Source organism: Portunus trituberculatus, chromosome 25, assembly GCF_017591435.1.
Source record: "Portunus trituberculatus isolate SZX2019 chromosome 25, ASM1759143v1, whole genome shotgun sequence".
Classification (NCBI taxonomy): Eukaryota; Metazoa; Arthropoda; class Malacostraca; order Decapoda; family Portunidae; genus Portunus; species Portunus trituberculatus.
In genome coordinates this window covers 2,864,245-2,881,491 of record NC_059279.1, presented here as the reverse complement: position 1 = coordinate 2,881,491, position 17,247 = coordinate 2,864,245, and the positions used below count along the sequence as shown (strand labels likewise).

Below are 17,247 nucleotides of genomic sequence, written 5' to 3'. Positions count from 1 at the left end.
GGAGAGATAAGTCGATGGATTGTTGTAAAAGATGCGTTGGTAGATATATTAGTGGGTGGATTGCGTGGTTGTGAGGGTAAAGTAGATAGTGAGGTGGATAGATAGATAGATAGATAGATAGAGAGAGAGAGATAGAAAACCAGTGTAACTAACAAAACATGAACATAAACACACACGACAGGAAATGAAAGAGACGAACAGAAATAAATAACTAAAAAAAAGCACATATAAACATTGCCTTACACGTGGAATAGAGTGGCACGAGATATACATACATACAGACAGACAGACAGACAGACATACAGACAGACAGACATGCATACATAGCCTTGACACTGTCCATGAGAGAGAGAAACTAAACATATATTCTCTCTACACGGAAGTTAATGATGATGAGAGAGAGAGAGAGAGAGAGAGAGAGAGAGAGAGACGAGCAGAAGCGGAAAAGAAAAAGAAGTGTTCTGAATAGAAAAACTGGAAACTTGTCTGATATAAAGGAATTCTTTCTCTCTCTCTCTCTCTCTCTCTCTCTCTCTCTCTCTCTCTCTCTCTCTCTCTCTCTCTCTCTCTCTCTCTCTCTCTCTCTCTCTCTCTCTCTCTCTCTCTCTCTCTCTCTCTCTCTCTCTCTCTCTCTCTCTCTCTCTCTCTCTCTCTCTCTCTCTCTCTCTCTCTCTCTCTCTCTCTCTCTCTCGTTGAAAAATTAGAAATAATATATAGAATTGTCACTTTCACAGTATTTCAGTCAATTAATAAACCTTACCTTACTTTATCTTACCTTACCTTACCTTACCTTACCTAACCTTACCTAACCTTACCTAACCTTACCTAACCTAACCTAACCTAACCTTATCTAACCTAACCTAATTTAACCTCACCTTATCTAGCCTCACCTAACTCTACTTTACCTAACCTTACCTTACCTGTCCGTGGAATGACTCACACACACACACACACACACACACACACACACGGACACGGACACGGACATCACTCATCACAGACGTTTCTATTACCGCCTCGTACTGTTACTAATAAGTCTTGCGGTTTTTTGGCACCTTCGGGAATTTCCGCTGTAAGGACGCCCTGGGAACTATCTTGGGGCATTTCCGGAACACTCGCTCATTAGACTCATTAGATTTCACTCCCGTCGCCTAAAGGTAAAATAAATAGAGAAATCCACGCTTACTCCCAACACATTACCGGGCAGAGGATGTGGATTTGCCTGTCTCGTTTGTACTGAATGTTATTGGACTTTCGATAGCTAAGTGACTGCAAGAACGAGGAAGATAATTGTCCCACGTGTCGGTGAGGTCGTAAAGATGCCTGTGTTTGCGTTAGAGTCGTTTAATTTCTACTGGTTCAATAAAATCTTTTGCGAGTGTTTATATATTTTTGTGCTGGTCCGTGTGTGTGTGTGTGTGTGTGTGTGTGTGTGTGTGTGTGTGTGTGTGTGTGTGTGTGTGTGTGTGTGCTTCATTCTTACACGTGTAGGTTGTCAAGGTGGTTCTATCATTATCTTGAGTTATTTTCAGGCTACTGGTTCAATGAAGACTTTACAGAAACTATTATATTTTGTTTTTACTGCTCGCATCAATGACACTGCAAACTGTGTTCTTGAACCTTACGCAAAGAGCAAATACTTGTTTTTCATCATTATATCTCTAATTTATACTCTCACACTATTTTTTTTTTTTTTTTTTTTTTTTTGATGAAAATGACAAGCAGAAAGTGCAGTGTTTACCTTAGCTCCGTGTGGGGGGTCTGTTCACTTTGAAAAGAGAAAATGGCAACGGCTCAGAATAGAAAGAGTAAGCAAGCACCAGCGAACCAGTTTCATAGTAACACCTGGAGAGCGAGGAGAGTCAGTGGAATGAGGAATACACTCGCAAAATATTGACAGTGACAGTGAAGAGCGGCAGTGAGCGGCGTACTGAGAGAAGACTGACTCAAGTGTGCTCAAGTTTAAGTAAGAGATTTTAATCCCTTCAGTACTGGGACGCATTTTTACCCTAGAGTTTTCATTGTGATTAGACCCTTTTATTGACATTAGGAAGGGTCTATGGAGGTGAGAAGATTAATGGCCACAGTCTTCACAATTCTAATCTCTACATATGTTTTTGAAGCTGTATAAAATCGCCAAATAGTAAGCAGAATGAATATGGAAACACGTCGTGGTACTGAAGGGATTAAAGGCAGAAAGATGCGAGTGTAGATAAATTATTGATTATAGTTGGAAATGTGAAGAAATGTTAATTAATTAATGTTGTTGCTTGATTTGGAAAAGTTACAGAAACTTGTATGCAATATAGTCTTGTGGGAATGGAAAACTGTGGAGGTAAATTAATTGTTGTTATTATAGTTAGAAATGTGAAGAGATGTAGATTAATTGCTGTTCTTTATTGATTTGGAAAGGTTTTTGGAAAATTATACCTATATTTCAGTTTGATGGAAATAGAAAACTCTGGATGTAAATAAATTGTTGTTGATTATGAGTGAAAATATGAAGAGATATAGATTAATTGTTGTCATTAATTGATTTGAAAAGCTTATGGAAGATTCTATACAGTTCAATTTAATAGCAACGAAAACTTTGGTTATAAATTAATATGTTGGAAATGTGAAGAGATATTGTTGATTGATTTGAAAAGCTGATGGAAAATCCTATACTGTTCAGTTTGATGGGAACGGAAATTGTGATATGATGATTCTTTGTGATGCGAGAAGGAAAGGAAGGAAAAGCAAAACCAACACCACACTTTATTTCCTCTAAGGTCAGCCATGTCAAGGGCGCCACGTGACCTTAGGGACGAAGGGCATGAACAGGAAATTCTCTAATCATTGACATAGTTTCCTGTTTTCCTCCCGTCTCCCTTGCATCCTCTCCTCCTCCTCCTCCTCCTCCTCCTCATCCTCATCCTCCTCCTCATCCTCCTCGTACTCCTTCCCTTCCCACGCTTTCCATCTGTCTCTACCTTCTCTCCTTCTTTGTAAGTCTAAAAAGAGAGACACGGAGAGACAGAGACACAAAAACAAGCATAAATTCCAAGGAGAACATTCTGCCATTGGATTTATTAATATTAGAGCTTTTATAACGTTTAATCATGGGAAGTTCCTTTGCCATTTTGCTTTCCTTTTTTTTTCCTGTATATCTCAACCACAGCCTCCCATGTTCCAGACCACCTGCTTCCGCTCTCCCTCTCCCTCTCTCTCCCTCTCTCTCACGCTCCGTTCATTCCTCTACCCTCCCTTACCTGCCCTTTCATTTCCCCTCCCCTTCTCTCTCTGTCTTTCTCCCCACACACCTGCGTGCATGACGTAAGGAAGCTGAAAATGTCAATATCTACCTCCACCATGACCACAGCGCCACTGTTTCTCTTTTCCCTCCCTCACTTAGCTAATTTCCCTCCGTCCCTCCTTTGTTCCCAGTGACTCATGACTCCCGCAACCCACACTGCATTGCTGGACAGTCTCGGGAAGTGGGAGTCATGTTGTAGCCGAAGGGGAAGCGTTTAGCACGAGCCTCGCATCACGACATATTTGTTTATCTTTATGGGCAGGACTGACTGGGTATCGCGATTCCTTGTCTGGCTTTCACACTGGTTGGTCTTCTGGTGGCTTCTCCGCTGCCTTGTTGCTTGTTTCGTTGGCTGCTTGAATGACTGGTTGAATGACTGGTTGGATGACTGGTTGGATGACTGGTTGGATGACTGGTTGGATGGATGTTTTTTTTCTATACGATTGGCTGTCTGGATGAACGACTGTGTGACTGGCTGGCTGAATGAATGACTGTGTGACTGGCTGGCTGAATGGATGACTGTGTGACTGGCTAGATGAATGAATGACTGTGTGACTGGTTGGCTGAACGGATGACTGTGTGACTGGCTGGCTGAATGGATGACCGTGTGACTGGTTGGCTGAATGGATGACCGTGTGACTGGCTGGCTGAATGGATGACTGTGTGAGTGTCTGGCTGTCTAGATGGCTGGCTAGTTCGGTGGATGGATGTCTGGATGTGTAGATGGCTGTCTGTGCATCTCTCAGACAGGTAACTTAGTAGCTAACAGGTATAATGACTTGTGCAAGCTGAGGTGTGCTGGTTGGCTGATTACCCGAGACCTTAAGTGACCATTTCTATTTTCCTTTCTTCATTAGCTTTGTTTACACAGATGGATTATATTGACCAACAACACAAACCTTCTCTTTTTACCCCAAACTTTCCACCACCACCACCACCACCACCACCACCACCACCACGAAAACTTCACACTAACACACGAAAATTTACGTAACTTACCTTTCTTTACCTCTTTACCTGTGAACTTAAGGCACTTCCCTCCCTCAGGTGACCGAACAAGGCGTGGACGTGGGTCTTAGAGACGAGGACGGCGCCACACCCCTCCACTTCGCAGCCTCCCGCGGCCACACCGACACAGTTCGCTGGCTCCTTCGTCACGGGGCGGCCATCGTTCTAGACAACTTTGGAAAGAGTCCCATCAACGACGCTGCTGATAACGACCATATGGAGGTGAGAGGGAGAGAAAGAGAGATAAAGATAGGCAGTAATAATGATGTATTTGTAGAAGACAGGGTGAGGCAGGAAGTGCATATAGAGAGTACAGTAGATAATGAGAGGAGGTAGAGTGATGCAGCAGAAAGGAGGAGAAAAGGTGCGCTATGAATGGAGTACAGGAGAAGAATGGGATGCAAATTAGTCGGTGAAGTTGTCAACACTTAGCGAAATATATAGTAACGTAACGGTGGTGCATTGTTGTCCTTGTTTTTAAATGCTACCATAAATAATGCAATACCAGTAGAATAAGTAGACAGAATATAAACTGGGCAAAAATATACCATAGCATAAATTTTCGACCATCTGTAGAATTATATTTGTTGTCCTAAAGCAAAAAGTCCCATTGTGTGAAAGGATTAACTGGGTATTTGTGTCATTTGCGTCTCTCTCTAGTCCAGTGTTGATTTTACTATACAGATTCTCCCTCGGTAAAGCCATCACTTAACTAACCAGCCTTGTTTCATTCCCCGGCACTGATAGGGTTAACTGGCTATATTTGTGTCATTTGTGTCTCTCTCTAGTCCAGTGTTGATTTTACTATACAGATTCTCCCTCGGTAAAGCCATCACTTAACTAACCAGCCTTGTCTCCTTCCCCGGCACTGATTCACTTATAGCAAGTAAAGCAATGCACTTCCCTTAGTCCAGCATCAATAGTCACGTCTCAAGCTACGGGTCAAGTTCCTACGGTCACTAAGTTAACGGTTCCCACCACCTGTGTCTGTGTGCCCACTATACCGCTGCGCTCACGTCACTTCCCCGTGTAGCTCCTTTCATGCCACTACCTGCGTCACACTTCAAAATGCTCAGTGTAGTTCGTGTTGTTCAATTGGTGTTAGTGTGACTATTCTGGGTGTGTGTATCATGGGTATACCTCCGCCACACTTCATGATGTCAGTGCAGTTGCCTTATGTGTTACTCTATTGGTGTCAGTGCTACTATTAATCGTGTGTGTATCATGGCTTCCAGTACCTCCGTCACACTTAACCTCTCCAGTACTGAGACGCAATTTTTAACCTTGATTTTATGGGTATGATTAGATGATTTTATTTGCATTAGGAGAGGTCTATGGAGGTCAAAAGTTTAATAACAAGAGTCTTTACTATTCTAATCCCAACATACCGTATGTTTCTGAATCTGCATAAAGTCATTGTATAGTAAGCGGAATGAATATGAAAACGCGCCATGGTGCTCAAGGGGTTAAGCTACCCTAACCTAACCCAACCTAACCCAACTTAACCTAACTTACAGGTATCTTAAATGTAACTGTTTTCCTCGCTTTGTTGTGAGTTAACCTAACTTAACCTAGCCCAACCTAACCTAACCTAACTTACAGGTGTTTTAAATGTTACTGTTTTCCCCGCTTTGTTGTCGGAATAGGTACAGTTGCTCTTTTGTTTATCGATGTGCTTTTATCGCTCGTCGTGAGTTCAGTTGCTGCATTACAAATCATTTACGTAAACCCAGCTGTGTGTTCCGTCACGCTCGCCTCTCTGCTCACTTGCTTTTACTCTCCAGGCGGTGGCGCTCCTCATTCCCGCCGTGATTCTGTAAGTGTGGCTAATCTTTCTGAATATATTTGTTACCGTGAGGAGCAAAACTTGACTTCCTCCTTCCCTTTTATGAGTCCGTGTATCAAAAATAGATCATTCTGCCCCACTAGGGAATATTTTCACTGCACACTGGATTCAGGTGGCTCAGTAAGACTATCAGTGTGTCTCAGTGATTTTATGTGATAGTGTGATTTTTTTCCGTGATAGTGTGTCTTTATTCTCATAGTCATTTGTGGTACTGCGGAGCTCCAGACAAAAAGAATTGCAATTTATATGTTTTCTGTTACGAATTGGAAGTAAAGCTCTCTATTCATATATTTCTATCTATCTATCTATCTATCTGTCTGTCTATTTGTCTATCTATCAATCAATCTGTTTGTCTATCTGTCTATATTTCAATCAATCAATCTATCTATCTATCTGTCTATCTATCTATCTATCCATCTATCTATCTATTTATCTATCTACCTATATCAAATGCAGCTAACATGGAATTTCTTCTTTTGTTGATGATTAACGTTACAAACTGCATCATGTACATAAAATAGTGTTATAAGTCCATTAGCGTTAGTATTGTCGTTGTTATCTCTGGAGACTTCATCGTGTCCATGAAATAGTGATCTGAACCCCACCAATAGCTACCCAAGCTGAGGTGCTGAGGTTTCTGGAGTCCATACTAAGAGTTCTGGCATATACTGACGGTTCTAGAGTTTATAATGAGAGTTCCAGCTTCTATACTGATATATTAATCCTATCTGTACCATGACGTGTTTTCATATTCATTCTGCTTACTATCTGGTGATTTTGTACAGCTACAGAAACTTATGTAGCGATTGAAATAGTGAAAACTGTGGTCATTAATCTTTTAACCTCCATAGACCCTTCCCAATGTAAATAAAATCGTCTAATCACACCCAAAACTCGTGGTAAAAATGCGTCCCAGTACTGAAGGAGTTAAGAGTTCTAATATACTGAAGGTTCCAGAGTTTACAATAAGAGTTTTCTTCTATACTAATATACTAAGAATTCTAATATATACAGAGGGTTCTAGAGTTCCAGCTTCTTTACTGAGTTCTGACATATACTAAGAGTTTCAGAGTCTATATAAAGAGTTCCGGCCTCTATACTGATCCCTTGGCACTCTCATCTCCCCCACAGGCACTACAGCTCCTGGTGCAGCACGGTGCCACGCCTGACTACGCCACTGACTCAGACTCTGCGGATTCTGGCTCACACCACCACCGCTGCTCTTGCCACCAGGGTCTGTGTGGCGCCAGCAAGGTGAGTGTAGCACGGTGACTACGGAACAATATTGACCCCTTCAGTACCATGACATGTTTTCATATTCATTCTGCTTACTATTTGGTGACTATAGCTTCAGAAACTCTTGTGGAGGATCAAAATAGTGAAGACTGGCTATTAATCTTCTGACCTCCATAGACCTTTCCTAGTGTCAATAAAATGGTCTAATCGTATACAAAAGTCAAGTGAATGCGTCACAATATTGAAGGGGTTAACTGGGCAGCAGGGTGACTAAAGAATCATATTAACTGGACGACAGGGTGACTAGAGAACAACATTAACTGGGCAACACAGTGACTAGAAAACAATATTAACTGGATAGCAGGTTGACTAGAGAACATTATCAATTGGCCAGCAGACTGACTAGAGAACAATATTAACTGGGCAGCAGGGTGACTAGGGTAGCAGGGTGACTAGAGAACGATATTAACTGGGTTGCAGGTTGACTAGGGTAGTAGGTTGACTAGGGCACCAGGTTGACTAGGGCACAAGGTTAACTAGAACACAAAATTAAGTAGGGCATAAAATTGACTAGGACACAAGGTTGACTGAGGAGCAAGATTGACTAGAACACGAGATTAACTGAAGTATCATATTGACTAGGGCACAAGGGTGACTGGAGTAGCATGTTGACTACGGCAGAAGGTTAAATAGAGCATCAGGTTGACTAGGCCAGCAGGTTGAGCGAGAGAGACCACATAGTCCTCTTGTCTGCTGTGGATGTGAAATGTTGCTGTCTATCGCACATATCTTCTTTTATTGTGTCTCTGAGCTTCCTTCCTGCTGGTCTGACCTGTTGTTTTGTTTATCGACTGTTTGGCGGGCTGGTTCTGAAAGTCACCCTCGTGTTTATGACTATCAGATGTTTTATTTATGGTTTTTTTTTTGTTTGTTTTGTCATTTATTACTCCACTTTTTATGTAAGAGGGGAAAACTGACCAAGAGCTACAGAAAGTTAAAAAAAAGACATGTTACTTGTATTTTATTAGTATTTGTTTTGTTTTACTTTATTTTTTCTTGTCTATTTATAGCCACAGATTCTTTGTCACATTCCTTAACTAATCCGGAGGTCACTGTGCTCCTTCTGTGCGCTTTCATTTATCGTGCGCAGTAAGAGCCATGCCTCAGCGCCATTCACGCATACATAACCCCTCACCCAGTGAAAAAACCACCAACACCACCACCACCACCACCACCACCACCAATACTACCACCACCACCACCACCATCACCACCACCAGCCATCCAGCCAGCCAGCCAGCAGCCAATACCAGCTTTCTTTTCCATGTAATTAATTCCGCAAACATTCCCTAAAGATAGACATTCGCTCACCTACCACCACCACCATCACCATCACCACCACCACCACCACCACCACCACCACCACCACCACCTGCTCTACGGCCTCGCTTTTCTCTTGTTCCCCTTGACAGGACTCGGAATGTTCCACCAGCGGCTCGGAATCCTGCAACTCTTCCTGTGAGAGCGACTGTCACTTGTCAGGCCACAGCTCGGACTCCGGCGTGCACCAGGAGCCTTTTTACCTGCACCCACCGAGCACCGCCACGCCGCCAGACCCACCCGCCAGCGCCCCGGAGCAAGGGAAGCAGGAGAAGAAGAGCAGTTTCTTCCTGAACCCGCTGAGTGATCTAAAGGAAGCCTCGGAAAAGTACAACAAAAGCAAAGCCGAGGCTGGGAAGGACGGGGATAAGAAATCGAAAAAACCGTTCTTCCTTCACAAACCGGAAGCCGTGTCCTACCACCGCGTCCAGGAGCTTTTCGTGGGTAAGAGTTCCAAGAGCGAAGGGAAAGGAAAGAAGAGCAAGAGCGCCAAAGAAAACGGAGCCAAGGACGCCAAGAAAAACGGAAAGGTCGAGCAAGAACAGGAACTCGCAGTGATCGAGAGTGGAAGTCAAGGCAGTGCAGAAAACGGGAAGACGCACACTGGAGAGAAGAAAGGAAGGGTAGACTATGAAGGAAGGAAGCTACCCAAGATTCCAAGCGCCTCCTCGTCACCATCGTTCCCCTCCTCCTCCTCTCCGTCACACTCTTCGTCTTCTCGAGCCATACACTCCACGATGAAAGGTAAGCTAGGGTTGTTTTCTTGTTTTTTCATCTGCTTTCCTGCTTTCCTCTTTTCTTTTTCTTCTTGCTTATTTTCTCGCAGGATTTTTGGACCCTGGAACTTCTTTAGGTATGTATTTTGTATTTTCCTGTTTTTTTCATATATTGCATTAACTTTTCGTATTTGTTACAGTCCGTGCTTGAAGTTTACTTTAGTCTCCCATCCCAGTACATTTTCATTGGTTTGACGCAGCCATTTTCTAATTCAATTTTATGGGACACTAAAGAATTCCAAGCATCGACAATTTGGTGAGATCTCAACTTCAGAAAACAATATACATAACTGCATTCATCCATAAATGTTATAGCATCTCTCCTGTACCACCAAGCTTTCACCACCGTCATCACCATACCTTGTTTTTCATCATTTCACCCTCATTGCAGCCCTCATCATCACTTAATGGGTTACAATAGACTGTATCGTTGCAAAAGCTGGAATTTACGTGTTTATGTGTGATATATGAGAATGCTGGTCTGAGAAAAGATGCAGAGAGCAAGATAAAGATTCGTTACAGACTGTATCATTGTAGATACGCAAAAAATGTATGTGTTTATGTACTAAGAACGTAAGAACATGAGAAATTTTAGGAGGACGCAAGAGGTCATTAGGCCTACACGTGGCAGTCCGTCTGTGAACAAAACTACCTAAATCCACTTATCGTTCTCATCCATAAATTTTTCTAATCTTCTTTTAACCCCTTCAATACTGAGACGCATTTTTACATTGATTTTTTGGGTAGGATTAGACGATTTTGTTTGGATTAGGATGGGTCTGTGAAGGTGAAGAGAATAATAGCCCGAGTTTTCACTATTCTAATCCCAACATAAATTTGTGAAGTTGTGTAGAATCGCCAAATAGTTATCTGAATGAAGAGTGAAACGCGTCCCGGTATTGAAGGGGTTAAATCTCCTTATTGACTCAGCACTAACAACATGATCACTGACTCCGTTCCATAAGTCAGAGAACAGGTGTGAAGAATAAAATTTCCCCAAAGACTTCTATTACGTGCACATTTTTCTCCCTGCCACCATTCACAGTACGAAACAGTTCCACATCAATCACTTAATACCTGCCCACGCCCCATATGATGTATCTACAAGGGAAGGATGGAATGTACAGAGGAGGAGGAATCGAGGGAGGGGTGTGAAGCCATAAATTGTGGCTAAGGGATCTTTTGTCTTCCATCCGCATCACTGTCATTATCGCGGCCCTTTGTTGCAGTTCCCCTGTCATCTCGCGTGGAAGACAGTTTTCTGTAGTGATCTGACCTAAAAATCTACGAAAGCCGAAAATTAGAACTGAGTGACATTGTTTGATGGTTCTGTTTCACGTAGTTTCGATTTTAACTTAAGAAAAAAAGAGTTTGTTATTAGTATTTTATCTTATTTATTTATAATTTTTTTATAGAGGAGAGACGAAATTGATGAGTTAGTTTAGTTATTTGGGGAATATTTTGATGCTCCTTCCTTGAAATAGAACTTTGAGATAGTTGACACTGAATACGAATTGTCTCTTAGTAATACATCCCAACACTTCTTAGTCTGACTGCACTGACACGGTTTTCACTCAGGAAGGCATTAGTCCCTGGCTTTTGGCTAACTCTAATGATCTCTAACGGAATGGACAACTAAGTAGGCCTTTTTTGTTTTGTTTAATTATGTATTTATTTCATTTATTTCATTTTTTTTTTATTTCATTTATCTACTTTTTTTTTTTTTTTTTTTTTTTTGCCCTTGTCCAGTTTTCCCTCTTACCTAAAAAAAAAAAACACTGAAAAATAATAAAAAACACATAGGTATTTTTGGGTGTTATTTTCAGCACCAGTGTAAGTAAATCCACATGTTGGCTGTTGTGACTCGGAGAATATTCATCAATTAGTTTTAACATGATTTTTATAACAATCGAAGGTTAAAATAGAAAGCATGAACTCCTACATTCTTCCATTTTTTCCTTAGTACCAAAATTCTTTAAGGATATCTGACTATTGAACTTAAAGGACACTACAAGTCATCGTTTGAAAGACTTAAGAATAGTAACTCGTTCAGAGAGAGAGAGAGAGAGAGAGAGAGATCAAAACACAAACATGACCATTTTTTATTCACAATCGTCATCCGTAAAGTCTTGAGCGTTTAGTTGATGTTTAGTAGCATGGACTTCACGGCTGCTTGACTCTGATGGGGGCGGCAGTGGTGGTGGTGGTGGCGGTAGGGACTGGTGGGGGAGCATGGCCAGGTGAGGCGAGACCATCTGGCGCACCTGGCCCCGGGGTGTTCTGCTCTGGGCCTTACGTAGCGGCGCCTGGAGGTTTCCGTACGTTATACCGCCCTGTGTGTTAGTGAGGCAATTGTCGAGCTGTGGCGAGTCTGATGCGCTGGTGGAATTGTTTACTGGACACGAAAATGATAGGTTGTAACTCTCGTACGCAGTGGAAAAGTATCGTGCACCGTGAAATATTGTCGTACTTTATATAGAAACAGTCGTAGGTGATCAGTAACAATCATAGAGTGTAGAATAAAGTCGTATCCTCCTAAAGAAACTATCGTGTACCGTAGAACACTCTCGTACGCGGCAGATAACTGTCGTACTCCGTAAAATGCCGTCGTACCTACTACAGAAATAATTGTACACCAGTGACAAAGTCTCCTGTGTAGTAAATAATCTTCTTACACCAGAGAGAGAGAGAGAGAGAGAGAGAGAGAGAGAGAGAGAGAGAGAGAGAGAGAGAGAGAGATTTACTATCGAAGATTACGGATGAAGGGAAAATTCTTATAAGTGACAGAGAAAGTTGAGACAGGAAGATTTCTAATGGCGAAGAAGAAAGAAATGCGATACAGAGAGAGAGAGAGAGAGAGAGAGAGAGAGAGAGAGAGAGAGAGAGAGAGAGAGAGAGAGAGAGAGAGAGAGAGAGAGAGAGAGAGAGAGATCGCTTTCGTGGTGACTACAACTGAAGAACAGCAACAGATCAAAGACAACAACAACAACAACAACAACAACAACAACAACACACTCACACACACACACACACACACACACACACACACACACACACACACACACACACACACACACACACACACACACACACACACACACACACGAGGTGACGCACAAAAGCTGTGTGTAAAAATAAATAGATAGAAAAACATTCCAAAATAGATCAACAATGGAATGAAACAAAGCACATAACACCAATGAGAGAGAAAATAGATGCAAATACTTTAAAGCACCAATCTTCATACCCTTTTCTAAACACAATTCCACCACATTCACGAACAAAGGAATAGATAAATAGAACAAACGAAATAAAATCTCATCATCTAAGTCTTCCTGCGGTGGGGAAGAAATAATGACATGCAGATTTATGCGTATCAGAAACAGCATAGTCATTGTCATTATTACGATCATTAGCGTCATTATTAGCAGTATTTACCTGAACCAAGTCACGTGTCCTACATTTTATGCGTCTGAGTACCAAGGTGACTCGCTGCGAAGGAGGAGGAGGAGGAGAAGGAGGAGGAAGGGGAGGAAGAGGAGGAGAAGAGACTTACTAGCGAGGAGAAAGAGAGAAGGAGGGGAGGTGGGAAGACTATGGAGTAGGACGGGAAAGAAGGAGAAAGAGAGGAAGGAGGAGAAGGAAGGGGGGAGATCGAGTGACAGCTGGTGGAGAAGGTGGAGGAGGAGGAGGAGGAGGAGGATGAGGAGGAGGAGGAGGAGGAGAAACACCAGTACTCCTTCTGCTCTCTCATTACCGTGCGGTCACTGGACGCACAAATCCTGTAGTGATGTGTGTTTGTTTGAGCAGTAGTGCTGGTGGTGGTGATGGTGGTGGTAGTGCTGGTAGTGGTGCTAATGGTGGTGCTGGTGGTGGTTCTTCTGAAGACAATACATTAAAGTGCCACGTTTTGTTAATCTATACGAGTGTGGCTTAACATTTTGCATTATAGAAAACGGGCAAGAAAAACCTGTGAATATTGTAGTGACACGCGATTGTAAGATGATATTGTGACTTTAAGCAAGTCAGCCCTGAAAGATTTGACCGAACAATGAGGAGGAAGAAAACGAAGAAAACGTGTCGACCAAAGAATTCACACGAGACAATTGAAGACAAATCTGACACACACACACGTAAAGAGAGAGAGAGAGAGAGAGAGAGAGAGAGAGAGAGAGAGAGAGAAGAATTAAACAATCACGTAACAAACTGCTCATTGTAACTCTGGAATGAGGAAAAACACGAATAGAATGACAAACAATGTACAATGTGACGAAAAGAAAAGAAGAAAAAAAAAGAAAAAGAAAATGGAAGGAAAAAACAGATTACTTTCTACATGACAAAAAATCAAATAACACTCAAAAAAAACCTAACTTAACCTAACGTAGCCAGACCAAGCCATAAAAAGTATCACCAGATCACTTTAGAACGGTGTGCAGTAGTGTGATCCCATGGCAGTGTTGTCAGTGCGTATTGTGAGACACTTAGGAAATAGGACGAGGAAAGGAAGGCTGTGCATCTCTATTATCTAGCAAAAAGAAAGATTCCCAGGATAGAAAGCGAAGAAGGAAGTGTGTGTGTGTGTGTGTGTGTGTGTGTGTGTGTGTGTGTGTGTGTGTGTGTGTGTGTGTGTGTGTGTGTGTGTGTGTGCATCTATCTATATGTCTATCTGCCTATCTGTTTTTTTTTTTATCTATCTATCTGTCTATCTATCTATCAAACTATCAATCTATCTGTCTGTCTATCTATCTGCCTATATGCTTGTGTGTGTCTGTAGGTATGCAATCAAACCATCTTGGAAGTGTGTGTGTGTGTGTGTGTGTGTGTGTGTGTGTGGAGTGTTGTATTTGTATGTGTATGTATCTATCTCTCTATTTACCTACCTGCGTGTGAGTATCAGTAGGTATGCAATCAACCTGTCGATCATTTCACCTCACCAATGTCAAAACATATCATCAAACACAACATGAAACCAAGACTCTTTTTTCCCAGCACCATCATTACTTCACAAGGCAATCACACACACACACACACACACACACACACACACACACACACACACACACACACACACACACACACACACACACACACACACACACGCACTTGATAACGCGTCACAAAACTAAAAAAAAAAAACGAGAAACACACCATTTTATCAATTTCCGTTCGGTAGAAGTCAGGTAGTTTCATTTGCTCGATACGGTGACGTGAAGACAATGGCTGTGAATTCCTGCCTAGTGCTCACCTGTCTCTTGAGTGTGGGAGGGTGTGGGGGGAGCTTAGGGAGGTGGGAGGGAGCGTCATGGCTGTAAAGGAAAGCTGAGATGCCTACCGTCTGTCTGTCTGTCTGGCTGGCTGGCTGGCTGGCTGGCTGGCTGGCTGGCTGAGTGGATGGCTGGCTGGCTGGCTGGCGTTGGAAAGTTAAGTCGTAAACGAGAGATAAAAATGCAATGTTGGGATTTAACTTTTTTTTTTTTTCCTTTCTCTTTTTTCTCTTTTTTTCTCCCTTTTCGTGGCTTTTTCGTTGTTTTTTCTTATTTTTGTTTTCGTTTCTTTTCTTTTGTGTTTTTTGTTTCTTTCTTCGTTTGTTAATGGGAATGTGAAAATGCAACGTGGTTATTGTTTTTTTTTTTTTCTCTCTCTCTCTTTTCGTGTCTTTCCGTCGTTTTTCTTCTTTTATTCTTAGTTTAAAAATTGCACCGCCAGAATTTAAAGCCTTTCCTGTCCTAATTCCTCTCATCTATTTCTTTGCACTCTTTTTCTCATCCTCTCCTATCTATCATCTTATTTCATCTCTTTCAATTTCTTTCTCTCATTGTTTCCAATCTACCATCATATTTTATTTTTTCTTTATTTTCTATCTTTCATCCTCTCCTTTCTACCATCTTTCATCCTTTTCTTTATTCTTCTTGTTTCATCCTTTCCTATCCACCATCTTCTTTCATCCTTCTCTCTCTCTCTCTCTCTCTCTCTCTCTCTCTCTCTCTCTCTCTCTCTCTCTCTCTCTCTCTCTCTCTCTCTCTCTCTCTCTCTCTCTCTCTCTCTCTCTCTCTCTCTCTCTCTCTCTCTCTCTCTCTCTCTCTCTCTCTCTCTCTCTCTCTCCTCCTATGTTTCATCTTACCTCATCTTTTTCTTCACTCTCTTTCACCCTGATCTGTCTACCGCTTCCTCTTCCCTTCCTTCCGCTGATCAGTATCCCCGTGACTTCCTGCTCCTGACGAGGTTATTGTTGCTGGGTTTTGTGAGGCGAGATCGAATTTACTTAGGCACAGACCTTTCCTTATCGCGCAGCACCCATCAAGAGTTGTATTTTAAGCCTCACGTGAAAGGAAGATGCACAATACAAGTTAATGATGTGATTTTGACCCTTTTCTGTGTTATTTCGCTTGTATTTGTAATTGTTGCGTTTGTTTAAGTATTGAGAATGGTTGGAAAGTCTTAACTCTTTCAAAATGACAATGAACCTCTTGAGTATCATGACGCCTTTCCACATTCGTCCTGCTTACTATTTGGTGATCTTATACAGCTTCAAAAACTATGTGGGGGGACTGAGATAGTGAAGACTGTAGCCATTAATCTTCTGACCTCCATTGATTCTTCCTAATGTCAATGAAATAGCCTAGTCGTACACAAAACTTTAGGTAAAAATGTATAGTACTAAAGAGGGTTAATAACAGTGAAGTCATTGCATAAAGTCTTGACAGGCATCTACAGGAAAGGAGAGAATATATCCGTGTCACTTCAACTAGTAGACCCTTTTGAAAGCAGTGGCGGCGCGGGAGTGTTTGAATTTAGTGCATGCAATATTTTTCTTCTTAAGTAGGAGAGCAAAACTGACCAAGAACAACAAAAATTATTAAACAAAAAGGCCACTGAGATGACAGCCCCGAACAAGGTCGAGAGAGTTTGTCAAAAAAAAAAAAAATGGAATTAATGTCTTAAAACTTCCTTTTAAAATAAGTTCAAGTCATAGGAAGCTGGAAATACACAGGCGGAGAAAGAGGGAGTTCCAGAGTTTACCAGAGTTGTATATAGGATCGAAAGGCTTAGGCAAAAAAAATGGAATGTCTTAAAACTTACCTTTAAAATAAGTTCAAGTCACAGGATGCTGGAAATACACAAGCAGAGAGGGAAGGAATTCCAGAGTTTACTAGAATTGTATATAGGATCGAAAGGCTTAGGAAAAATAATTGAAAAATGTCTTAAAACTTCCCTTTAAATTAAGTTCAAGACATGGGAAGCTGGAAATACACAAGTAGAGAAGGAGTTGCAGAGTTTAGCACAGTTATATATAGGATCGAAAGCCTTAGGGAAAAAATAATTGAAAAAATGTCTTAAAACTCCCTTTAAATTAAGTTCAAGACATGGGAAGCTGGAAATACACAAGCAGAGAGAGAGAGAGAGTTGCAGAGTTTACCATAGTTGTACTTGTATATAGTGTTGTATATAGAATTGTATTTAGAGTTAGTTGAGGTTTATCTTTTTGTATAGCCTAAAACCTGAACATTTCCTTCAAAAATTAGGAGCCGTCTTAAATACAAAGTCGTTTTATAATCCAACATATACGGCAAACACACTCCCTTTCATCTATAGCTTTACACCTTTACCTGCTCGTCACCTGAGTCAGTGGGCAATTACTCTTTGTTCTCCGCTTCACCTTTTCCCTTTCCCTCGTTCCCATTAACTTTTTTCCTTCTTTTTTTTCT

General features: G+C 41.6%; 1 protein-coding gene across 1 annotated transcript in view; it reads left to right on the top strand.

Moving 5' to 3' along the window:
- LOC123508644 overlaps positions 1–17,247 on the top strand; it is a 152,405-nt gene that overhangs the window by 105,814 nt on the left and 29,344 nt on the right. The window contains 3 exon segments of the mRNA XM_045262488.1: positions 4,343–4,525; positions 7,281–7,403; positions 8,858–9,509. Of these exon segments, the coding sequence (XP_045118423.1) occupies positions 4,343–4,525; positions 7,281–7,403; positions 8,858–9,509 (958 nt within the window).